A 25237-nucleotide genomic window follows, 5' to 3' on the forward strand; every position below is an offset into this window, starting at 1 on the left:
TGTACAGATAATGTAGTCGTATTACCAGTTAAACTTAATGTAATTGATTCATACATTGTAAAAATTCAAGACATAAATGTCCACATTAAATGAATTAAATCTTGATAATTTGAATAGTTATATAATCGTGTTTCCTTTTAAATAGTTTTGTAATTCAATTGGTGGAGGTAAATCACCGAAGCTATCAAAATATACAACCTTATCTTTAATTTTGTAAAACGCTACCCAATGACTTCCATCACCTGAAGATACGTCTAAGTTTAATATACCACATTCAATTGTTCGTGGTTTTTTAGGTAAGTCATCTCGTGAAAAGACTCCTCGGAAATGATTGATATTAAACTTTATAATGTATTTTATAATGTCTCTAGATGTGAGTGGTCTGTCAGGTAACGTTTTTATCAGTTTTTTTTCCTTGATCCATTATTGATTAAATTCAATCCGCTACCTTTCTTTTTTTCGAATTTTGAATTGCATTATAAACACTAGCACTCCCAGACATTAAACTACCGAGAGCTGATAACCCCGCGAAAATAGGAATTAGAGGAATCGCACCTCCTGTCTGACCTGGTGTTAAAATCAATCTTTTACCATTAGGATTTTTCTTAACCTTTCCTTTTTTTGCAGCTAGTGTTCTCTTTTTTATTTTTTTACTAGCTGACCCGACACGGCGTTGCCCGTGTGTTACTTTCTTTTTTTGCATTTTCGTATGCCGTGTGTTAATTTTTAATTTAATCTTATTGATAGTGCTAATATTACGTCGAATTCACGACGAAAGATTTGTAATGTGGCAGTTTTTGTGCCTACGTATTTTAAAAATTCTCCTAACTGAACCCGTCACCCTGGTGATAGGGAGTTGTGAATAAAAAATAATTAAATAAAACATATATAATGATTTAAAAGTAAGTAGTTATAGTTTTAACTGTTATAGTTTTATTTAATTATTTTTTATTCACAACGCCCTATCACCAGGGTGACGGTTCTGTCATGATTTAAAAGTAAGTAATCGCTTTATTGTTAATCATGTGAATCATAATTATTATTATTATCATTGTAGTACTTTGTGGTATACGATGTTTCTTGTTTGATTACCTGGCGCATAGATAAACAAATCTGATGGTTTTCCAACACGGGAACAGGCAACATACAATTGACCATGTGAGAAACATGGGTTTTCTAGATTAATACCACAAACACTTAATGATTGCCCCTGTGACTTGTTTATAGTCATAGCAAAAGCAAGACGCACTGGAAACTGTAGTCGTTTAAACTCAAATGGCACATCAGTCGGAATCATTGGGATGCGCGGTATGAGAACATCTTCTCCTTTATAATTTCCTTTGAGTATAGTTGCTTCTATCACATTGTTTAGTAATTTTTTTATCGCTAACCGTGTACCGTTGCAAAGACGCGGTTGGTTGATATTTCGCAACATTATAACCACCGATCCAACCTTTAATTGAAGATTGTGAGGTGGCAATCCTGGCAAATCCAGCGAGTTTAAAAATTCCGGTGGATAGTTGACTACATCATCTTGATTAGTAGCCGAATCAACTGATTTATATATCATCAATTCGCCTGTAATTTGTTCTTGAATTTTGAAATTTAATTCATTTACATCTATGTTTTTTGCAGCCAGTATAGCTCGTTCGCTCAACCAATCATGGTTTCTGTAATTTTGAGAAACATCTGGAAACACCTTCTGAATAAGTTCATCTTTTGATCGAGTTAACTGACAAAAACTTAGAGGAAAGTTAATGCAGCCAGTCAACATGTCTATAGGAAATTTGCCATTACCAATGTCAATGAGTTGTTTAGAGAATATGTTTCCAGATTGGTCATTTTGCAACTCGACACGCATATTCTTGCTTAAATGAAGTACTTTGACATGTTTCCACAAACTGGAGGACTTTAGACATGCATTGAGTTCATCAGCTGGCGTTGATCGTGGAATCACCGGCAATGTTTGACGAAAATCTCCTGCTAATAAAATCATTGCACCACCAAATCGGTTATTATTGCTCCGTAGATTTTAAGGTTCTGTCCAAAGCCTCCAAAGATTTTTTATGTGCCATCGTGCATTCATCCCAAACAATCAATTTACATTGCTGCAAAACCTTTGCCATTGCAGAGTTCTTCGAAACGTTGCAGGTTGGAGTTTCATTGCTATGCATATTTAATGGCAATTTTAGTGCTGAATGGGCTGTTCGACCACCTTCAAGCAAAGTTGCTGCGATTCCCGACGAAGTGAGTGCAAGTGCAATTTTATTTTGTGAGCGAATTGTTGCTAATATTAATGAAATCAAAAAAGTTTTTCCTGTACCACCAGGTGCATCTAAGAAGTAAATCCCTCCAGTTTCATCATTTGTTACTTTCATAAGAGTTTCAAATACATACTTCTGTTGTTCATTTAACAGTGGAAGATTTGTTTGAATTAATTCTTTCAAATCGTTGAGATCATACAGTCTTTCTCGATGCAACTCTTGGTTAAAAGCGTCATGCATTGGACGATTGGGCGCGGTCAGGCCTAATTGAATTAATAGTTTGTTTGACATTATCAAGCACATGTCCTCAATTGAAATCAATGCTTCATTGTAAATTTCTTCACTGATTTGTATATTTGGATTTCCCATTCTATTCTGTATTTGATACAAAATATCATCACACATATAATCTTTGTACTTGATCCACAAATCAATTGGGTTTGATGGGAAGCATGTAGATATGATTATAGAAAACAATGTTCGTATTTGATGAGCGGTGTGATGATATTACAGCATCATTGAGAGTTTGATCCCAATGAGCGTCATTTTCAAGCAATTGCAAACGTTGACAGGCTTCTCTGTAGGATACACACAATTCACCATCAACAGTTCGTAACTGTTGGAATGATGTTGGGCCACGTACATTGACTAATAGCAGTCGTAAGTAAAAACATTCATCATTGCTTGGATGTACTGAATAAATCCGGCCAATCGCATCGGTGGAATATACATCTGTATATCCTGGAACTGGTTTTCCTTGTTTCCGTCGTATAAATCTCCTTGAGGATTGATTCCAGGTATAATATTTTGGCATTTCAGAATATAGCAATGTTTGTGCGAAATCATCGTTTTGGCATGTCTCAAAAAAACTGGTTAATGTAGTAGATGGTGGCTGAGCAGCTCTTTGTACTGCGTTCTGTGCTGTAAAATACACTCTTTGTCCATTTTCTAAATGCACAGCTAAGTGAACAACAGAAGGGTGTCTCTCATGAATAGGAAAAGAAAATATTCGCCAAACTGCTTCATTACTACTGACATAGCGGCCCATTTGGTATTGGGTAACTTCATCATTGGAATTCTCTGCACCAATTCCAATCACAGCCATATCACTCCCTTTGGCTACATATTTGCAAATGTATTTAATAGATTTCACTGAATGGCAAGATTCAACGTTGATGTGTGCTTTGAATGTCTTTGATAAAATGGGTGAATATGGAACAATCCAACGATTATCTATTTCAATATCTTGTTGATTTAATTTGACAATTGTTGATTTTCCATTGTCTGCTGTCGATCTGCGACGATACAATGGATAACCGTCATTACCAGTAATTGTTTCCGATATTAATGTCCGTGGATATCGTTTTGAACATTTACCATCCATCATACACGGTGAATTTTGATTAAGAGTTCCACAGGGACCATGTATCATGTTTTTGATAACTACCTCATGCAATCCAGGATCTACTTGTACATTAGGGATTTCAGCTGATATCACTGCATCAACTTCATTTGGCCTTATATTTTCAACCAACCAAATCAAAATGTGTGCATGTGGCAATCCTCGTTTCTGCCACTCCACAGAATACATCCAGCAGCGTGTCTCACCAAACACATTATGTTTTACGATGAAATCCATTAAAGATTTCAACTTTTGTCTAAAGACTCTGGCTGTAATATCATGACGATCAATGGGTGATTGCCCAGAGAATAACTCCTGATTGATTTCTATCCATTGCGGATTGCATGTAATGTGATGAACAAATCTGCTGTACCATAATGACGAACATACGACATGGCATCTTGAGCATATTCGTGCATATGCCGAGGGCTTCCGATGTATGTTGCTGGAAGAATAGTCATCCGACCGACATTCTGTGCATTTCCATCAGTATTAATCGCATCTCGAAGGTGAATATACTCTTCAGATCGGAGTTTGGTTTGATTCAACCTGATGAATGTTAATCTTTCCGTTTCAATTTTAACATACATGTCAACAACAATATTTGTGATATAATCGCCGACATTTCAATATGTGATTATCTTCATTTTCCCGAATCATTAGGCGGTATGAATAATAGTTCATTGAACTGACTTTTTTGTTGGTTTCAGAACCTGTAAATAGATTTTGTTTTAATAACATTCAAATATAAAATTAAAATACATAATATAATGACTGAGATATTATCGCCATAGCTAAACTAATATTTTAGTTACCTGCAATGGGATTTATCATTTTTATTGAGAAATCGTAGCCATCTTCACCTTGCCAAAATATAATGGGATATTGCAGTGCATCATATGAGCGGTGTGTTTCCTTTATACGTTGTAATTGATCATTCCGACGACGTAAAACAATATCACGGGATTCCAAGTTTTCTCCAACTACAACGATAGCAACTTCATTAATAGTTGGTGCATTAAAACGTCTTGTATGTTGACCTGCAGGTGTTTTATCAGCTCTGATTACAATTTTGTGATTATCGGATGGCATCAGATCCAGGGCAGTTTTAACAATATAATCAATTGATTGTGCTGATGAAATAAAGTTTGTAATTGTTCTACAATAGACCTCTTTACTAAATTGTTATGTGCACAACGCAGATCAATTTCTTGTGGTGAATTGCCCATAAAATAAATTTGCAGGAATTTGTTGTCGCTATCTGACACTGGTAACAGTGAACCTGCTCTGTGATATATTTGCCCTTGTATCTGTAAATAAAAAAAATATATTATGGTGTGGTATAAATTAATGGATTGTCGGTGATCAAACTTAAATAATATTTGATCTTAAAAAGTATATATTTAGTTTTAACTAATATCTATCAAATATAAAATATAATAAAAGTGTCACTGAAACTGAAACACCATATAATATGATGACTAAGTGATATATTTCGTAATGATTAAGAAATTGAAGATTAGTGACACATCTTAACTTTGGTGACAGAAAATTTTGTTCGCTAAAATAATTATGAGTAATGCATAATATACTGCTAAAATACACTACATTGAAAGTTGGCAAATTAAATTTAACTACATTTGTTTGTGAAATGATTGATAAGCAATTGTTTATTGTTGGATATTTGTCAAAAAGTGTATAGAATCTGTTCCTATTCCTGAAACCAATGAGTACAATGGTTCTGGTGGTGGATCCAATGGTATCAATTTCACTTTACCATTTGCGCAACACAATCCATTGGCTTCGTTTTTGTATTTTAATGCCTTACAGTGTGAGCAAACCGAGTTCATAGAACCAATAACAACACATTGGTAGTTACTGTAGTCAATTGACACATCGTAACTAAAAGCAGCTCGATTCAAACTTGCTCGCGCTTCACGCGTTTGTGAATTAGATCGGTAATTAGCTTGGTTTGTAGCATTTCTGGTTCTTCTACCTAAATTGCTTCGTCTTATAGGAGGCATATCAAATATAATTATTTTTTCACTAATCACGAACTAAACAAACACTAACTAACTAAACACTCTGCACAAAACACGATTGTTGGTTGCCATGGATACGATCAGTATTATATTATAAATATTATAGGAAGGGCTATTTTAAAAAGAAAAGGGCTATTTTTAGGGTTTTTCCAGCAATAATTCTAATTTTTCTAGCCGTAAAAACCATCCTTGGACTTCAACGAACATTTGCGAACATTTGCGTTGTTTGTAAGTCTATTTGCATGCATTTTTAAAAACATTTTAAATAAATGATTTATTTTATTTAAATGGTTGCCATTGACTACCAAAAATAATTTAGTTGACTATTTGCTGGATAGATGGCGCCTCTGTAATTTCATCACCACCTCGTCATATTTCTCTAATCCGATAACTTTCTCAAATTTTTCGTCCGTAAGAACCTTCTCCTGACAATTACGACCCAAACAAAAAAGAATGAGCGAAATCGGTCCAGGCGTTGTTGAGTTATGCGCTTACCAAATTTTGCGATTCATTTTTATATATAAGATTATTGTATGTTTACCTTTATAATCATACCTATTTTCTGTTTAACCTTCATCATACTTTATTCAGTATTTAAAGAAGTTTATAAAAACCTTCACCAGTCTATCTGATTTCTACTTACAGGTTGAGCAACTATCTTTCACTCGTTATAAATTTAAAAAAATCCGAGTATTTATAAGAAAAAAAAAAATGATTTGATTGAACAGAAAGATAATAGATATTTCGAACGTTGATAATCTCAAATAGTAAAAAAACCATCAAAACATGGACCGTTATTACCTGATACTATACGTGCTATTATAGTCGGTCCTAGGGTTAAGTAAAACAAATATAATGTATAATCTAATCACTCATGAAAACGGAATAAGATTTGAAAATATTTATTTATACTCAAAAACTTCTAATCAAGAAAAATATGTTTTATTAAAAAAAAATAATAGATGATATAAAAGGTGCTAACATTTTTATATTTTCAGACGCTGATAAAGTTATAAAACCGAATTTAACTAAAAGAATTCTGTAATAATTTTCGATGATGTTTTATGTGGTCGCAGTCGAATAAGAGAATATTTCGGAATGTGTAGACATTCAGGTGCTAGCTCTGTATTCTATTTAGCACAAACATATTCTAAAATTCGAAAGCAACTGGTAAGAGATAATTCAAATTTATTAATAATTCTAAAACAGGATGATACAAATTTAAAACATATATTCAATGATCATTCATCAGCAGATATGGATTTCTCAGAATTTCGGAAAATTTCTCATTTCTGCTGGAATCATAGTGATTACGGATTTATGGTTATTGATAAAACACGTGAAATGAATGAAGGTAGATATAGATGTGGTTTTCATACTTTTATTAAAAAATAAGTATATAAATATAGTTGTAATATAGACAAAATCTACATAGTATATCTTTAGTTGAAGGAAACAGATATATTAAGTTCATTATTTTCAATAAATAAAGATAAAGTTTTGTTAAAAAATTTGATATTATCAAAAAAAAAATCAAACATAAAATAATGAACATGAAGCGTGGTGTTATAGATTCTGATAACTATTTTCGCGAAACATTTATACCTTTACTCAAACCATTGACATCAATTCCAGAAAAAAAACACTTCATTTATTTCTGACACTACTAAAAAAAAAAATACCTTGATCACTAGTGATGGAGATAGCGAAAACGAATCAAATTCATCGTTCGATAATTTTTAATTTCTAATCCTAAATTACAACGGTATGATAAATCGTATGGCATGCATTATGATTCGGTTAATGATCAACTTAAAATATCAGATATTCCTGTCACTTTTGATCATGGTAACTTACGCTTGCTTGATATTACTACCCTTGGACTAAAGGACTTTGGTCTTTATTATGTGAGAAAGTACCAAAAATATGACGATAGAAGATATGGAATCATATTATAATATTCTAAAAACAAGTAAAGTTTATTTAAAGGCAGACGGGAAACCTAAAACCTCAAGATATTTCAAATGGATGAACGTTGTAAAACATCTATATGATCGAATGAAAATTGATGAAAAACAATTAAATGAGGAAGTATTGAAAATAAATAACACAAAAGTTAAAACTCCTTCTCAATTAAAATTAAAAGAATTTGATAACTTTTTATCTAGCACAGGCGCAAAACGAAGAAACATTATTGATGATACAGCCATATCAAATGAACCATTTGATTTTTCTTCTTCAGTGATTAGTTCTAAATTTGAAGAACCTCCAACTGATCAGCTATTTAAATTTAGTTTATCACCGTCAGTTAAGAAAGGATCTGGTTTATATAAAGATGTAATACCTCATACACAATTAGTGTATTATGATGATCCAAATGAATTAGTTGTTAGATTTAATCTTTTAACATCTTCCCAAAATGCTGGTAATAGTGGTGTAAATAATGAAATCATATCTATTATAGAAGAATTACGTGAGAGGAATATTATAGTTTAATGTCTACATTAAAGGGTTTAGCTAATGAGCTACATCGGCCTTCAAGAAAAGTATTTCCAAGACGTAGTATAATAACGTGATTTAAAGATGACCTTTGGCAAGCTGATTTAATGGATATGCAATCTCATTCTAAACAAAATCTTGGTTTTAAGTATATTTTAGTTGTTATAGATACATACACGAAATATGAATGACATTCTTTCTAGACACTGGACTTGTTAACCTGGCTTGAGAAAGTAAATAATAAATTGATCCGACGTAGTATATTTTAATATGAGGTTTTAAACTTGTAAAAATACCTATATTACAATGGTTAGTGAAATAAAAAGATTTGTATAAGTATATAATTATATTTATTTATTATAAAGCACCCAATAAAAATTTCATACATTCATGAATAATAATAAAAATGATCAGTATTTAAATGTGAGAATGTTTAAAACACGTAGCACCATCATAACACCAAGTTAATTTACATATTGGATAATATTTGTAATTTTCTACTTCGACTACCTGTACCCAATGCCTTAATAATTTTGTTTGTTCTATTTAGAGTACTGAAAATTTTAAACCTTAGGTATAAATTAATAAGATATCTTCTAGGGAAATTTTCACAAGGATGAATCAAATAAACATTGTCCATAAGAGAACGAAGTTGTTGACCAACATTTGGCATTGCAGCAAAGGAAGTAAAATTTTGATCAAAAATTGATTCCAAAGTAAAAACATATTGGTAGAAACTAGAGTCAGGCATCATGAATTTACCGAAAACTGATGAAGTATCTTGTTCATGATTTTTTAACAAACAATAAAACGTTTCACTTGTTAAATTTGTAGTGGCCTTTCCAAAATTGAGACAAGTGTCACAATTATGTACTGCAATACATTTACTTATTAAATATCCACAAACATAGGCTAAGGCATTTTGTTCAGGTAGATCGAGTATTTTATAACTTGATCCCTCAACAGGTAAAGCTTTCAACACAATTAGATTTTTTTCTGAAAATAGTGCTTCTAAATCAACAGATGGTGTATCATTAATGGTCGTTAAAATTTCATCTAAATCAGCTATACAATTAGCTCCTTCAGAGTGTTCAAAAACATTTAAAGAAAACAGTTTTTTAAAAGTACGTTGGAATTGAATGGGAGTTGGATTAATACAATTTCCATTTTGTATACGAGTAGTTCCAAAAAAGTTTTCAAGACAATCTTGATTCAGTCTATTAGTATATAGCACTAAATCCTCTGTAGGATGTTCTTTTTGTAAATTTTGAAAAAGTCTTAATAAACCTGCTATTGACACTAACCATCCATTAATGAATTTTAAATTAAAACTTTTATTAATAACTACCCATTCATTTTTAACAGTGTTATAACGTTTAACAGTTAAACACTTAAAATATTCAAACATTGATTTTAAGAATTTTACTTGAAAATCAGCACTAGTAAAAGGTAGACAAAAACATTTGGAATTGGACGGTTCTTCTTCAATATTTATTTCAGTTAAATTTGGTCGAGAATTGAATGTATCAAAAAGACTATCCGTGGAATTAATAAAATAGCTTCAGCTGATAAGTCACCAGTTAACATACAAGTTTCCATTCCAGCAGCTACAGTTTTGCTAAATACTTGGGAAGCAAATTTAACTTTCATTTTCTGAAATGAATTTGGATTAAGATGAATGTCAGTTAATTTAGGTGCTAAACGAATATTTCGGGTCTTATCTGCTGAATAGAACTTTTCTAAATGAATTTTTTCTGCAATTTTATTATTACATTCAAATTTATAGTTGAAAAAGTTATTTCTTGTTGCTTTAAGTAAATAAGGGGGATCGAACATAAAAACAATCTCTTTTCCTGATACATTAAAATAAGGAGTTTCTGGTGTAATACCTTGTTGATCAGCAAATTTTTTAAAATTGGACCCCAAATCAGAAATCATTACTTTAACATTAAAAGAAATACTGGATAATTTTTGAATACAATTAAAAACTATACTTTGCAAATCATAACCAGAACAATTAGAGGCAACAAAAAAGTAACATAGAGGCAGCTTCCAAGTATCATGCAAGCCACGAATCATAATTACCATTACTGACTTAGCTAGCTCATATGTTTTGATGGAGCCAGTGTTATGGAATCCAATAATTTGATCCTTAACAGTGTTATAATAAAGAAACGCTTTAATAGACATCTCATCTACACATAAAACACATGTTTTACTCTTTGCAGACATGGTACTACCTTTTAAAGTTAACACTTTGAACACCAAGTCACTAAAACCAGGATTTATTTCTCAACGTTCAGTGACTCTTTGTAAAGTTCTTATACTTGGCAAATTAAAAGTTGTTTTAATTAAACGATATACTTTAGGCCCAAGAAAATGAATTTTAAGTGCAAATTGTTTCACTGAATTAGAATACCGGAAACCTTTAGATTTGATATTTAAGGAAGGTTGTGATTTAACGAACTTAGCGATGCCAGGCCTTAAAAATGTATCACATATTTCATGGAAATCTAGAAGTGTGGGATGTTTTGCTCTATCTACAGATTTTTTAATTCAGTGAATTGCTTAAGTAAATCCTTATACTGATCATCTTTATATTTCATACTTTTCCTAAGTTTACGTTTTCGTGGGGTATCTGATGATAATTGTAACGATGTTTGTGTCGAAGTCATTGAATAAGAACTACTTGTTGATGATAAAGACAAATTTGAACTACTTAAGTTACTTTGGTGATTAAGTGACAATGGAGTTGAACAACTTTCAATGATCATTTGTGATACATCAGTTGGAATTTCAAAATTATTAAAACATTCTTCGTCACAAACATCTGTTACAGTCATCATAGATACTTGTCCCCCAGAAGTTGCAGCTTCATCATTGAAAGTGACAGCATTAAGCTCTAAATCGTTTTGCTTCTTCTTTGAGGGCATAGCACTACTGATAAGACGCACTTTCTGTCGTCCCTCTGATGAAGATGTAAAGCATGTAGCTTCAAAATGTTCAGAACAGACTCTTTGAAACTGAACATTACAATTTACCAAGTCATTCCTACCAATTAAGGATGCCCATTGATTACACCTAAAACATCACATAATACCATATAGCTTATTTAATTTTAATGCAATTAAATGTTTATAAAAAATACTGACTAAAATAATAATAAAATATATAACCCAGTAATAACGATGGTACGTGTGAGTTATCGACTTCCACACACTATAACTAGGATAACATAATATATAACAAGTACCATAACAATAAACTTTTCTTCAAAAGTCTATAATTCTATAATATTAGGTACCTACATAAAAAATAATATAAATGAATAATACTATTTGTACTTACTCATCAACATTCTTCGGAAACCTGAAAAACGAAACCTTGGGTTGTTTCTGTCCACTCTTGTTGTAACAAAACGATGCAGCGCATGTCATAACCATGATTATTTTAATTATTATTTATAATTATAATTACTAATAATAATTAAAATAAAACTTTGGAACGCGTAATGCGAATAATTGTAAGTTAATACTTAATAGTTGTAGACAGTTGTCGTAGTATTAAATTATTTAAATTTCAAAACGTAAACAAACAACAAACCGTTTGTTGTAAAATAAATCGTTCCTAACAACACTTCTAAACCACCAGGTAATCATTTACAACATCAACACTAAACCACCAGAGATCGGCCACCAAGCAGAGTGTCGCTTCTGTATTGTTCTGTGGTTATAGATACATACACGAAATATGTATGGGTAGAATCATTGAAAAATAAAACAGGAAAAGAATGTACAAAAGTATGTTTAATATATTAAAACAAGCTAATCCAAAATTATTACAAACAGATAATGGTACAGAATTTTATAATAATCAATTTCAACAGTTAATGAAAAAAAATAAAATTAGACATAGCGTTATCAAGTGTTCAATTGGAGAACGTGTTATACAAACTCTAAAAAATAATATATACAAACATTTTACTGCAACAGGTGCATGGTATTGGTATAACAAAATATCAAAAATTATTTATAATTATAATCATACAAAACATAGATCAATTAATGTACACCATATGAAGCTAGAATAAATACAAGTAAAATCAAATCAAATATACAAACAAATAAAACATTATATAAACCAAATTTAAAATTAATGATAAAGTAAGAATATCAAAATATAAGCATATATTTAGTAAAGGATATACACCGAATTGGACAACAGAAATTTTCACAGTTTCAAAAGTTTTACATACAGAACCAATAACTTATCAGCTAAAGGATGGATCAAACAATATAATTCTAGGTGGTTTTTATGAGCAAGAAATTAAATTGACCGATTTTCCAAACACATTTCTAATTGAACGTATTATAAAAAAAGTTAAAGATAAAATGCTTGTTAAATGGATGGGTTTTGATTCCAGTCATAATTCATGGATATTATCGAAAGATATTATTAAATAATTTTTTTTTTTAATAAAAATAAAAAAAAAACAGTATTGAATTAAATTATTTTAGTTATTCATATAATGTTTTCCTTTCACTTTGAACGACACCTACTGATGATAATAATTTAATTTAGAAATAATTATTATCACTAGATAGCGTGGAAAAAACACCTACTGATGATAATGATTTAAATTTAGAAATACTTAATATCGATTTTCTTAAATATAGTGAATATTAGAATAATTATTTTTTTAATTTATAATGTTCGTATGCTAGTGAATTAATCCCATCGTTTGTTATAAAACGTTTATCATCGTTACCACTTAGTACAAGCTTATTCATTGTTTTAGAATGAACAACATGTTTATTCGATTGAATAAAATTCATGTTTCTACAAGTTTGTTTATTATCAATAGAGATATGGTTTATGTACGCATTTAATACTTCTATATAATTTTTAAAATACATATGTTGATTAATTACATATTTTTTTACACCTTTAGCTTTTTTAACCTCATCGTTGTTTTCAGTCTTGTAAGCATATAATTTCGGTCTTAATGAACAAACTCTTTTAAAATTTTTCCTCCCATTTCATCTTTAAAATAACCAGGTTGATTTTTATGATTTTCGCTAAAACAATAATGATCTTTTGGATAGTTTGATGTATCAAAATACGGAAATAAATCATATCTAATATCATCAAAAAATTAAATGTTCGAATATTATATATCAAAGAATCTGTATCCGAGTACAATAATCGTATTTTATTATTATATTTATTTTTCATTACATTATAATGAAAATCATACATAAATGTTTTCGAGACATCTAAAATTGCAGACCCTACATAAATTGCTTTATCGAATTTGATAGTTTTCTTATGTTGGTGAATAGCCATAAGATTTTCAGAGTATATAGTTCTATCTTTAAAAGTATTTTCATCATCAATTTATTTGCTTGTTTATCTGATGTAACCAGTTTTAAAGAAACTCTAGTTCGAACATTCTCCATACATTTACCAAAAACGCTATTAATTAATAACTTCCAAAAATCTTTTTCAAATCTATTTTTAGCTTCTCTCCTCATTCTCGTACATAGTTCGATATATGAGGCCATCCATTTACTCTGTGAAAATTTGATTGCTCGATGATTTTTTACTAATTTAAGACCATTAGCAATTGCTTGTTTTAAATTTTTATAGTGTAATATATATTTTTTTTTTTTGATGATAAAGTAGTTAATAATTTTTTAACTTTTGAATTTGGAGGACATTCGTTTAAAGGTAAAAACGGGAAATCATTATGTTTTTCATGTAAATATTCAGGATAATCAATATCAACTTCTAATATATATCCGACTTTTGAATCATCAGGAATTTTAGTAACATCTATGTTCAAGTCATCAACCCATTCGAAATCTTTGAAAGGTAGCTCAGTTAACATCGACTTTCCATATAAATTTACACAATCAAGATATGTAATCCATGAAATTGATTTATTAGGATTATAGTTCAAACCTTTAATGTTTGGTATGTTTGCTTTAGCATATCTTTTAACTGATTGACAGATACCCCCTCTGATTGAGGATTCAAAATATAAAAGCATGTGTAACGTGCCACGTACAATCAGTTGAATGATGTCGAATCGGAAAGGTTTTGTGAAATAAATGAAACTCTCGAAATTATTCTAAGTGTTTTTATTTAAAAATTATTCTAAGTCCAATTAATTAATTTAATTAAACTTGTGAAAAATATTCTAAGTCCAGGAGACATAAAATATTAAACTGGGTGACGTGAAGGTGCTTGCTCTAACTCTGGTGGATCACGTCTGAATTGTGCCTAATCTTATACCTTATCTTATATCTTGGGCCCCCTTATATATCGTCCAGGGACTCCCGCGGTACCTTCAGGTCCCTGTTGGTCATCTGCACCTGCATCCGCTTCTACCCACGCTTTGCGTTATCTGAACGATGTCGTGCGTCAATAATATAAATTATGTGTTTGTAATATTCTACCGGGTGAGTGATTACGCACCTAGTATATTCTACCGGGTGGCACCGGATTATTTGTCATTATTTTCCTGTGGGTAGAAAGCATACGGGCGATGATACTTTCGATTGGTTGTTACCATTTGTTTTTAAATATTAATTTATTATACTCGATCATTACTTGTTTGACTGCTCCCCCCTAGCATAACTATAGGGGTGTTGTTTGTTATGCCCCTAGTGTTGTGGTTATTATCGGCTACAGTATGTAGTAATTTATGTATTATATTTAATATAAGTATCAGAGAACGTTGCACATGTTATAATCAGTCAATTTTTCTAATTTAACCTTAGTATATTTAAGCATACAATCGAAAGCAAATCCTGGAGCAGTCATATAATGAGCAGGATCTAGACTAAGAGTAGATAAACATAAATCTCTAAAATTTTCGAACACATCCGTTAGTATGGTGACATCAGTTTTCAAATAAAGATCACTATACTCACCCAAAGTTGTAATATTAAATACTTTCCAAATTTTTTTAGCATGAGAATAATCATTATTATTAATTTCTTCATTTTTTAAAGAGTTATAAAATGCAGATTTTGAAGGTAATCGAGTTTCGTTTAATTTACTCCAACTATCAATATACTCATAAGGGAAAACCCCTTTTCGTGTGACTAAATCAAATGTTTATTAGAAAATAATTTTAAAGTTTCTTTAAACCTTGATTTATCTTCAAGTAAATTTTTTGCAAGCTCGCTTAATGAGGAGGCCATAAAACGGAATGTATCAACGAATTTTATACTAAATCTCGGAGCAACCTCTTTACTAAAAGATATATATTTTTCTACAGAATTTGGAATAACATGTATATTCTTATCATCAAAACCAAGTTCTCGAATTATAAAGTGACTATCGTATGATAAGTTATGAAAAAAAATTGGAACAAATGATGGGTTGGTTATTTCAAATTACATTTAAAACAAATACATTGTCTATATTTACCAGTAATATGACAGTGATCTCTAACTTTATATAATTCATTTTCTTCAAAAGATAATAAACATATTTTACAAACCTTTGCTATTTGAAATTCTTTTTCCTCCTTTTCAGTCAACGTAATTAAGGCACTATAAGTATGAGTATGTGCATCCGCCATTTTGTTTGCAACAAAACTGATAAAATGATAATGATTGCCTATGATAGCTATACTGATTACTGAATAACAGAAAAATTATAACAAATTTGATCTTCAAATTTTGAAATTAATCTCTTATTTCTACATCTACTTACTCCTTAGGTATTCAGTTATTTAAATATTCTAATCTACAAGATTAGATATGTCATGTTCTGCAGTAAATTGTACTAATCGAAGCAGTCAGGGCTATCCATTATGTAGATTTCCGAGAGACCCAAAACGAAGACAAATTTGGATTAATAATTGTAGGCGAGATAAATGGATTCCAACTGATTCAGCACGACTTTGCCATGTAATCTAACAAACATTATTTGTTTCATTTATTTATGCATCATCTGTACTAAATTATTAACTGAATAGATTCATTTTGAGGATAATCAGTTTGAACAAAATCGAATAGATGGATTAAAAAAGTTGAAATGCAATGCAATTCCAACTATTTTTGATGTTCCTAATCCACCAAAACCATTAATGACCTCAAGAAAATCCTTGTATAAAGTAAATTATACAAATTATGTATTGTTATTAACAGTGGCTATTTTTGTGTGTACTACAATACACTTTGTTCATTACGAAAAATAAAAATGTGTATCACCTTTATAGTACTTTATAACATTCTGATCGGGGCCTAAAATACTGTGTCCCCTGAATAACAAATGTGTGTCCCAAGTTACAACCTCCACAGGTTTTCTTTAGGTATAAAAATCTGTCAAAACCCAAATTTAACAGTTAAATTACTTAAAATAATAAGTGTGTCCCCTGAAATCAGATGTATTTTAGGCCTTGCATTCTGCAACAACTATACCTTGGACAAATTGATAGTAACTAAGCTCAAATTTAGATATGGGCACTACGTAAAATCAGAAAATAGCCACTGGTTGTTAATGTTAAAGCAGATAGTGTGTACATTAATAATTTTGAGTTGGTCTTATTTGCTGAATTGCTGAACATGCAGTACCTAGTTCAATAGTTCAGTTAATTAGGCAGTAGTGCAGTAGTCCAATTAATTTAATCACAATTTTTTATAGAGACCTGTTACTGATGGCAATGTTTCCTGTAAGATTATAGATACTGTTTCTACCAATGCAAATATTTTAAAAGATACAAATAATTCAAATTTAGAATCTGTAAGCATATTTTTGCAATAAAAGAGGTTTTTCAACAATATTTCCTAAAAAACTTTTTTAATTACTAAGCTTAAAAAACCCATATTTTAACCTTATATATATATATTATGCTTGCAATTTATATAGAGACCTGTTACTGATTGCAATGTTTCTTGTAAGATTGTAGATACTGTTTCTACAAATGAAAATACTTTAAAAGATACAAACAATTCAAATTTAGAATCTGTAAGCATATTTCTGTAATAATATTAGCTCTTTTTTTCTATAATAGTTCCTATAAAACTGTTTTTTTTTTTTAATTACTGAAATTAAAAAACTTATATTATGCTAATTATACCTAAACCTATATCATGTTAAATTACAGTGTATTAATTGCCATCAGTATGTTAAAGAAATAGTTGCATTAAAAAAACAAGTTGAAATATTAAAAAAAGAAACCGCTGACAGAGAGATTGCTTTGAAGCAATTTTTAACTGAACAGCAAATAAAAGTTCTTACTAAGGAAACACATGTACAGAAATGGGACAATGAAACAATTATGAAATCATTAAAAATTCGTTTTGCTGTTAGTGTTCATGGATTTAAATTTTTAAGAGAAATGAATTTTCCAATACCCTGTTATAGCACCATAACTCGTCGACTACAGGGTCTTACATTAGAATTTGGATTGTTTGAATCAATGTTAGAACCTTTAATCTATAAAGTACAACAGTTAGAGAAAGAAGATAGATTCTGTGTTCTTTCATTTGATGAAATGGAAATTAGCTGTGAAGAATCATATGATAAAAACCGAGGTAAACGATATGGAAAGATTACTCTTGGTAATGTTGATAAACTAGGAAATAAACTTTTATTAGTGTTGCTACGTAGTGTAAAGAATAATTGGAAACAAGTAATTGGTGCTCATATTACAGATGGGTCCCCTGCTCCTGAATTAACTAAACAGTTTATTTTTGATTGCATAGAGTTTTGTAAACATGCTGGTTTGAAAGTTGTTTCATTATCTTCTGATATGGGAAATGAAAACAGATCACTATGGAAAGATTTAGGTGTAAAAATTCAAAAAACTGGTATTAGACAGTGTTTTTTTACTTATGATGATAATAATATATTTATTATGCCAGACGTATGCCATCTGATTAAAAATTTAAAAAGTACTGCATTAAGGAACCCAATAAAATTACCAAAAGAATACTGTGAAGCAGAAGGTCTACCTACAGAATATGTTCACTGTAAGTTTGTGGCGGACTTGTGGAATATTGAACAGCGAAAGGATTCAAATAGGGATGAAGAACTTCGCTTACTGCATCACTTAAAAAGAGAAGTCATATATCCAAATAATTTTCAAAAAATGCATGTTGGGGCAGCAGTACAATTTTTCTCTCTGAAAACTGCAGCTGCAGTGGAAACTGCTGTCAACTGTGAATTGTTACCTAAAGATGCATTAACCACTGCTCATTTTATTAGATTAATCGATGAGTGGTTTTCATTAACATCTAGTAAATTACGGAAAACATCAATAACCAAAAGAAACAAGGAAAAAAAATATGATTTCCTTCAGAAATTGATTGGAATAGTTGAACAGACTGAGTTTGGATTAAATGGATGGAAACCTTTGAATGTTGGTCTCATTATGTCTTCATTATCAATTATTGAAACAAGTGAGTTATTATTTTGTAATGGATTTGATTTTATATTGTGTCATCGTTTCACCCAAGATGCGGTTGAAAATATTTTTTCTCAAATGCATCGTAAGGCAGGGCAAACTCCAAACGCAATTCAATCCCTCAGAGCACTCAAAATTATACTAATGTCACAGTATGTTTCTGATGTAAAACGAAGCAATTACATGAATGATAGTGATGAATTTTTATTAAATTATTTTAAAAAAGTTCCTGAAAACTTCAATAGTACTTCTATCGATATACTACAGCCAACTATTAATGCTAAACCAATAGAACCAATAGATTATATAGACAATATTTCAGATGCATTAAAAACTCTCCCTGAATATGATATGAATATTGTATATCATTTGGCTGGAAGTACTACAAATGCAATATTAAAAGTATCATGTGATAAATGTTGTACGTTCATGTGTAACACCACAGACACTGAACATTTTCCTGAAAAGTATAAATTTTACACAAAATCATTAGACAAAGGAGGATTAAAAGAACCTTGTTCTAATACTGTACTTTTAATGTTTAATTGTGAATTGGTCTATAGGAAATATAAAAATCACTTTTTACATAATTCAAATTCTAATATTATAGATGAAATGAGTAATAACATAAAGATTAATTATCCACTTTGTGAAAAAAATTGCAATGTCAAACATAAGCTTATAAAACATTATTTTACTATTAGATCTTATGCAACTTGTAATTTATCCATTTGTAGAAAAAAAAAATATATATATGGAACAGCATCCGAAAATAAGAAAGCAAATTAAAATTAAAACTAAGCCAATTTATTGTTTTTTTATTTTATAGATTCCCTAGGTAATCATTATATTGGTTTGTTAAATAAATCAGGACTTATCTTACAACTAAATATAGTCTTTACTTTATTATTTTTAATTATTTATTATGAGCCGTAGATTGTGGTGTCCTTAGGAAGTGCTGATCTAGTTTGTTCACCCAATTTCACATTCATAGATGAAGATCACTTAGATTTGAAATAGTTTAGTAAAAGATCCATATTATTTTTTCTAAGACTCAGCTTTTTTATTTCTAATTTTAAATTAGTTATTTCTTGCTCAGCTTTTTGGTTGAAACTATTGCAGTCATGATTTTTTTCCTATAAAAATTAAACATACATTATGTCGCATAGAAATCAGATACAAAGCATTGAGTAGTTATTATTAGTTGATTAATTAATTTGTCAAGTTTGTTGAATATATTTAATGTAATAACCATTAATAACATTTGTCAATTTTACATACCTTTTTATGATCATTACTCAATATTTGCATGGATGATAAATGTTCATTAGCTAGCAGCAACTGTTTTATTTTCTGTAATCTGCATTGGATCATCAGATGTACACAAATAACAAGCCATAATATATACAATGCAGGTTGTTGTATAAATGAGTTAGGTACTTAACTTTTATGTTCTTAAGTTAATTATTATAAAAACTAATATTTATAATCAATGGTAAACAGCGTTATGTAGAAAGCAACCATCCCACAAATGTTCTGTTTGGAGATATAATTCAAGTTATAGAAAAATATATTTTTTTTTTAATTGGTTAAGTAATAACTAATAACTAATAAGTAATAACTATTAACTACTAATAACTAATAAGCTATAATAACTCGAATAACGAATACAATTAAACAATTATACATAATATTTAATGTGATACTCATATTATCAAGATATGATAATAGGATATCTTACAATCTTTTGCACACAAAATGGCGGATGCACATACCTGCTTCTATAGTGCTCTAACGTAATCATTAGTACATTAATTTGATAAATATCATTTATTTTTTTTTGAAATATCAATCATATTTTCCATAAAATTTTTTGCCGCATCAATACCTCTATAAATTATTATGTTTGTTGGAATTTTAAACTGTTGCATTAACTTTTCTGTGATAATATTATAGTCAACTTTTACATAAAATGCATAACTCATAATTTCATGTAAATGTGTGATATAAGTTTTACTAGTCTTAGTGAATTCATTTGTCTGTTTAGGTTTTAAAATACATTCAAAGTCAGCATAAATAACAAATGGTATTCTAGAAGTTTTTTTATAACTTTTAAAAAATATGAATTTATTTTCTTTTCCTTCTTCAAACATTATCGGTATTCCTAATTTATTCTTACTACACATTTTTTTATGTTCAGTTAATCCTGTTTCACCCCAAAGTTTACTTTTACATGGTTTATTTCCAAAAGTTGTAAAACACCTCTTGCAAATAATTAATTTAGAACAGTTTTTAGTTTTCTGACTTCTAATAAATCTTGAAAAATCTTTAATATAACAATAATGCGATGTTTTATGATTATTGACAAAAAATAGATCAAAATGATTTTTTTCTTCTTTATTATTTATAAATAGAGGGAAAATAGTGCCTTTATTATTTAAACTATAAACATTAACTGAAACATTATTTAAACGTTCAAATTTTTTAATTTGATTTATTGGTGTTGGAAATCAATACATTTAAAATCTAACCCACTCTTTTTTTCAAGAAAATCAAAATATTTTTGGTTAAATCGTGATTTATTAGAACGCTTATCATATTTGGTTAGTATAGAATATTTAAAACAGTATTTATCTTTATTTTTAACGTTTATAATAGCCTTTTTTTCTCGTATAAATTTAGGTAAATCTAAATATGCACCTCCTTTTAATGGATTTACTAAATTGATTCTCAACTGTAACCCATCTATTGAAACAAGTGTCCATCCTGAACCTTTAGCAATAAATTCAGATTCTTCAGCTAATATTTTATCAAACTTTGTGTTAACAAACTAGCGAAATCGGATGAATTACATGCTAAAACATTCGAAGTTTTAAAAGCCACATCTTGTTTATCATGTGTTATAGGACGTGTGTAAGTAGCGTCAACGTGTAAATTAAATTTGATCGACGATTTAATACACGATTGTCTTAACTTTAAAATTAACTCATGTAAAATATAGTTAAAAAATAATTTGTAATCTATATAATTTTCACAGTTCTTAATTATGAAAGTTTTTGAACCTTTTCTAAATCTTTCTATTTCAATAAGTCCACTTCCAATCGTGTTCATACGCTGTTTTTTTGTTATTATATTTCTGTTTATAATGAGACTGAAATAATAAAAAACACATAATATTTATATATAAATGTATGTTTTTTTTGTTTTACATTTTTAAAAAAAATAATAATAATAACATTCTTAAATAAACTATGAGTACTTAGTTTTTTTAAAAAAAATTAATTTTAGATTCAAACAAAAAGATTCTGTTAATAAATTTAGATCTTCCAATAATGTACAATAATCGCTATGCAGATGATAAGCTAACGTCTGTTTTCGAAATCTAACATAACCCTACAAATCATAATATTTATTAACAAGTAATATTTCATTTCTCAAATTTATTATATTCTCTTTTAAGATTTTTATTTTTTTATATCTTGTAAAAGTGTTTTAGCTAAGTATTTTTCATATCTTAATATTTTAATTTTTCTTTTGATTAAAATTATAGTTTTTCTTTGTTCATGTTTACTTTGTACTTCCTTCTCATCATTATCATCGATTTCTTCATCCAATCTATGAATTTCAATTAAGATATGGTTAAGTAAACCCATTTTCTAAAAAAAAACATTTTTTTTTTTATGTTTTGGAAAAGCTATTATGAACAAAGTAATACTTCTATATAAGTAGGTGTATAAAAAAAGAAAAAATGGAAAATAGATTAAAGAAATAATATAAATTAGGTTAAAAAAAAATAGATTTATTTAAACAAATTTATTTATTAAATCTTCTAGATGATTATTCAAAATTGAGGAACGATAACGTATACGTCTATTACATTTTTCACCAATATAATAAGAAAAATTATAGTCATCTATAACGTTTCTTAACTTGTCTATTTCAACTAGATCTATTATTTTTTTTTTATATAAATTATTAATTTTTTTATTTAAAGCTCTTATATCATTTTTTTTTCTTTCTTCATCTTGATCAACACTTTTTTGGTTTTCTAAAACTTTCAAATGTAATTCTTCAATCAAAGATCGGAGGTATACGATTTGAGGAGATTCCATTTTATAATTCTGAAATTATAGGTAAATATTTATTCGTTTATTTTTTTATTTTAAATATAAAAAAGGTAATGTAAAAACTATATCTCATTTACACCACATCTAAAAAAAATAATTTGTACCACTTTTCAAGTTTATAATTCACACCAAATAAAATTTAAAAAAGGAGCATATCTAATCTGTACTTACTAAAATTATAATTTGTAACATTGTTCACATTATTAAAATTATAATTATAATAAAATGTATATATATTATATATAAGTAAATTTTTGTTTAGCAATAATTCATAAAATATATAAAATCAATCATACTTTAATTATAAATAAATGTAAAACAAACTCTATACATATATATATTAAATAAGTAAATTTTTGTTTAGCAATAATTCATAAAAATATAAAATAAATCATACTTTAATTATAAATAAGTAAAACAAACTCTATATATATATATATATTTATATATATATATTAAATAAGTAAATTCTTGTTAAGTAAATTATACTATTTTTTTAAAAAAAATAAAACATAATTTATAACTATTTATATCAACTAAACTCTGTAAGAAAAAGCTAGTAACTATTTTTTGTTTATATATATATATATATATATACCACAGAATATATTCCGTGTATATACCGTACATTTACTATAACTAAGCTGATTATAACAAAAAATAATAATAACTATAATTAAGTGTATAAGACGTAACAACACAAAATATTGTTTACGATGTATCTGTGTATATGTGGTTTGGAAAAAAACCAGATATAAAATATTATTATTATAATAAATTACATACTTTTAAATGTTGTACTACACACTAATCTTTTTGAACTATTCAAAATGTTTCGTACTATACTCAATTTTAGGGCTGGTACAAATTACATATTTCATTTCGTTTTTTAACGTGGTGTAAAAAAAAAAAAAAAAACTACTAAAATTAATTTATTTATGTAACGCAAATACATGTTATATTTTTGATACAAATTACATATGTATTTAAATGATCCTATTTGTGGTGCAAATTATGTAAAATACCATTATTAAATGGAATCATTTTTTATAGTGGAAAATTATAATAGTAAATATTTAATTAGCTAGTTAATAGTAGTAAAGTAATAGTACTTACATTTCTGTTAGCGTGGAGATGCTTGAAAAAAATATACTGGCTTCTAGTTGTAGTGAACCGGTCTTGGTGAAGATGGTTCAGCACGATTTAACGACGAAGTCCACTTTGTCGTATGTGTAGGAAGTTTGAATTAAAAGTTATTTATTCACTGAGACAATGAATATAATAAAAGCAAGACCGATGTATTGTTAAGTATAGAACAATGTCATCGGTCTATGCGTGAGTGAGGCTTAACTTTGTCTAATTCTTAATACTACCACAACCCATTTTATATTAAACTATTTGGGTGTAGTCCCCCAAAATATACGTACGTGTCATGGTAAACAGGAAATTCGACTATACGTTTCTATTTCATATTTTACTATAACCAATTATTTAAATACATATTTTTTAATCTTTAAAATATATATTATATATATATATATATATATATAAATGATTATTAAAACTATGTTCGTAATCCAATTATTTAATATATTAATATTCATTATTCTAAATCTGTTATGGGCTACGAGATATCTATAAGATATCTACGAGATTACAAGGCTAAGTTAGTATGACCATGCCTCGTGTCAAGGGTAATGCGGATGCTACTATGACCATGACACGTGTCAGGATAGTAAGCGCACCAATAATTACAGTGCACTAATGATGCATTTGAGATGTTATTGGACATTCTCAAATTCGTGTCCGAATTTGCAACAACAACAACAAAGACACCTGGTTTCGCCCAGAAGGCGACCACACGACGTAAACAAGAGACGCACCACAATATATAAGGGAGCCCGAAGACCAGCAACGGCAGATGTACCAAAGCTATCAACAACTGAGCACTTTCACGTCACTCAGCCACTTATTTATTTGTTACATGTATTTTGTTTGTATGCAATAAAACATATTACGTTATTAAGTTTAACTTTCATTCAAATTAACCATTTGGATTCAAATCTGATACTGGCACGCAACAATTTGGCGCAGTCGGTAGGATTCACTTTTCAAGGAGGCAAACTGTCAAAGGCTACCATCAACAAGGAAGACTTGTACAACCTTCTTCGTTGATAACTCCAGAAGAGAAGACCATTCAATTCAACGTTGCAGAAAGTATCAGACAGGATGACAACATCAACGAACGTCGCATTATTGTGAGTGAATAGTTAATTAAATTATTACACGGATATATGTTACAAAAATATAAAACCTAAGAAATATCATTTAAGTAACTGAATATATTTAAGTAGGTCGTAAAAAAACTATTTAGGAATTTTTTTTTGATTATTAAAGGGCAATTGATTTATTTGAATTATTATTGAGAAATATTGAGTTATTATATTATTATTGAGGGCATATTGAGTTATTTGAGT

General features: G+C 29.0%; 4 protein-coding genes across 4 annotated transcripts in view; 1 reads left to right on the top strand and 3 right to left on the bottom strand.

Moving 5' to 3' along the window:
• LOC126551608 (uncharacterized) overlaps nt 1–25237 on the top strand; it is a 231092-nt gene that overhangs the window by 133983 nt on the left and 71872 nt on the right. The window lies entirely within an intron of this gene.
• LOC126551603 (ATP-dependent DNA helicase PIF1-like) lies at nt 1012–2025 on the bottom strand. The gene has a single exon (XM_050205499.1). The coding sequence runs from the start codon at nt 1994–1996 to the stop codon at nt 1049–1051; it is 948 nt and encodes a 315-aa protein (XP_050061456.1). The 5' UTR covers nt 1997–2025; the 3' UTR covers nt 1012–1048.
• On the bottom strand, nt 2016–3855 carry LOC126552534 (uncharacterized). The gene is made up of 2 exons (XM_050207255.1): nt 2776–3855; nt 2016–2639 (listed from the first exon to the last, which is right to left on the bottom strand). The coding sequence occupies exons 1-2, from the start codon at nt 3853–3855 to the stop codon at nt 2016–2018; spliced, it is 1704 nt and encodes a 567-aa protein (XP_050063212.1).
• Nucleotides 4258–4786, bottom strand: LOC126552535 (uncharacterized). Its single transcript, XM_050207256.1, has 2 exons — nt 4482–4786; nt 4258–4379 (listed from the first exon to the last, which is right to left on the bottom strand). The coding sequence occupies exons 1-2, from the start codon at nt 4756–4758 to the stop codon at nt 4258–4260; spliced, it is 399 nt and encodes a 132-aa protein (XP_050063213.1). The 5' UTR covers nt 4759–4786.

Source organism: Aphis gossypii, chromosome X (genome assembly GCF_020184175.1).
Source record: "Aphis gossypii isolate Hap1 chromosome X, ASM2018417v2, whole genome shotgun sequence".
NCBI lineage: Eukaryota > Metazoa > Arthropoda > Insecta > Hemiptera > Aphididae > Aphis > Aphis gossypii.

Bases quoted from the DNA above. Each gene is read 5' to 3' on its own strand.
- LOC126552535 (XM_050207256.1), bottom strand. From the start codon at position 4,758: ATGCCATCCGATAATCACAAAATTGTAATCAGAGCTGATAAAACACCT. The intron at 4,380-4,481 runs GTAACTAAAATA...ATCTATTTACAG, and splicing joins AATGATAAATCCCATTGCAG to GTTCTGAAACCAACAAAAAA.
- LOC126551603 (XM_050205499.1), bottom strand. From the start codon at position 1,996: ATGATTTTATTAGCAGGAGATTTTCGTCAAACATTGCCGGTGATTCCA.
- LOC126552534 (XM_050207255.1), bottom strand. From the start codon at position 3,855: ATGTATTCTGTGGAGTGGCAGAAACGAGGATTGCCACATGCACACATT. The intron at 2,640-2,775 runs GTAATATCATCA...TATCAAATACAG, and splicing joins ATCAAACTCTCAATGATGCT to AATAGAATGGGAAATCCAAA.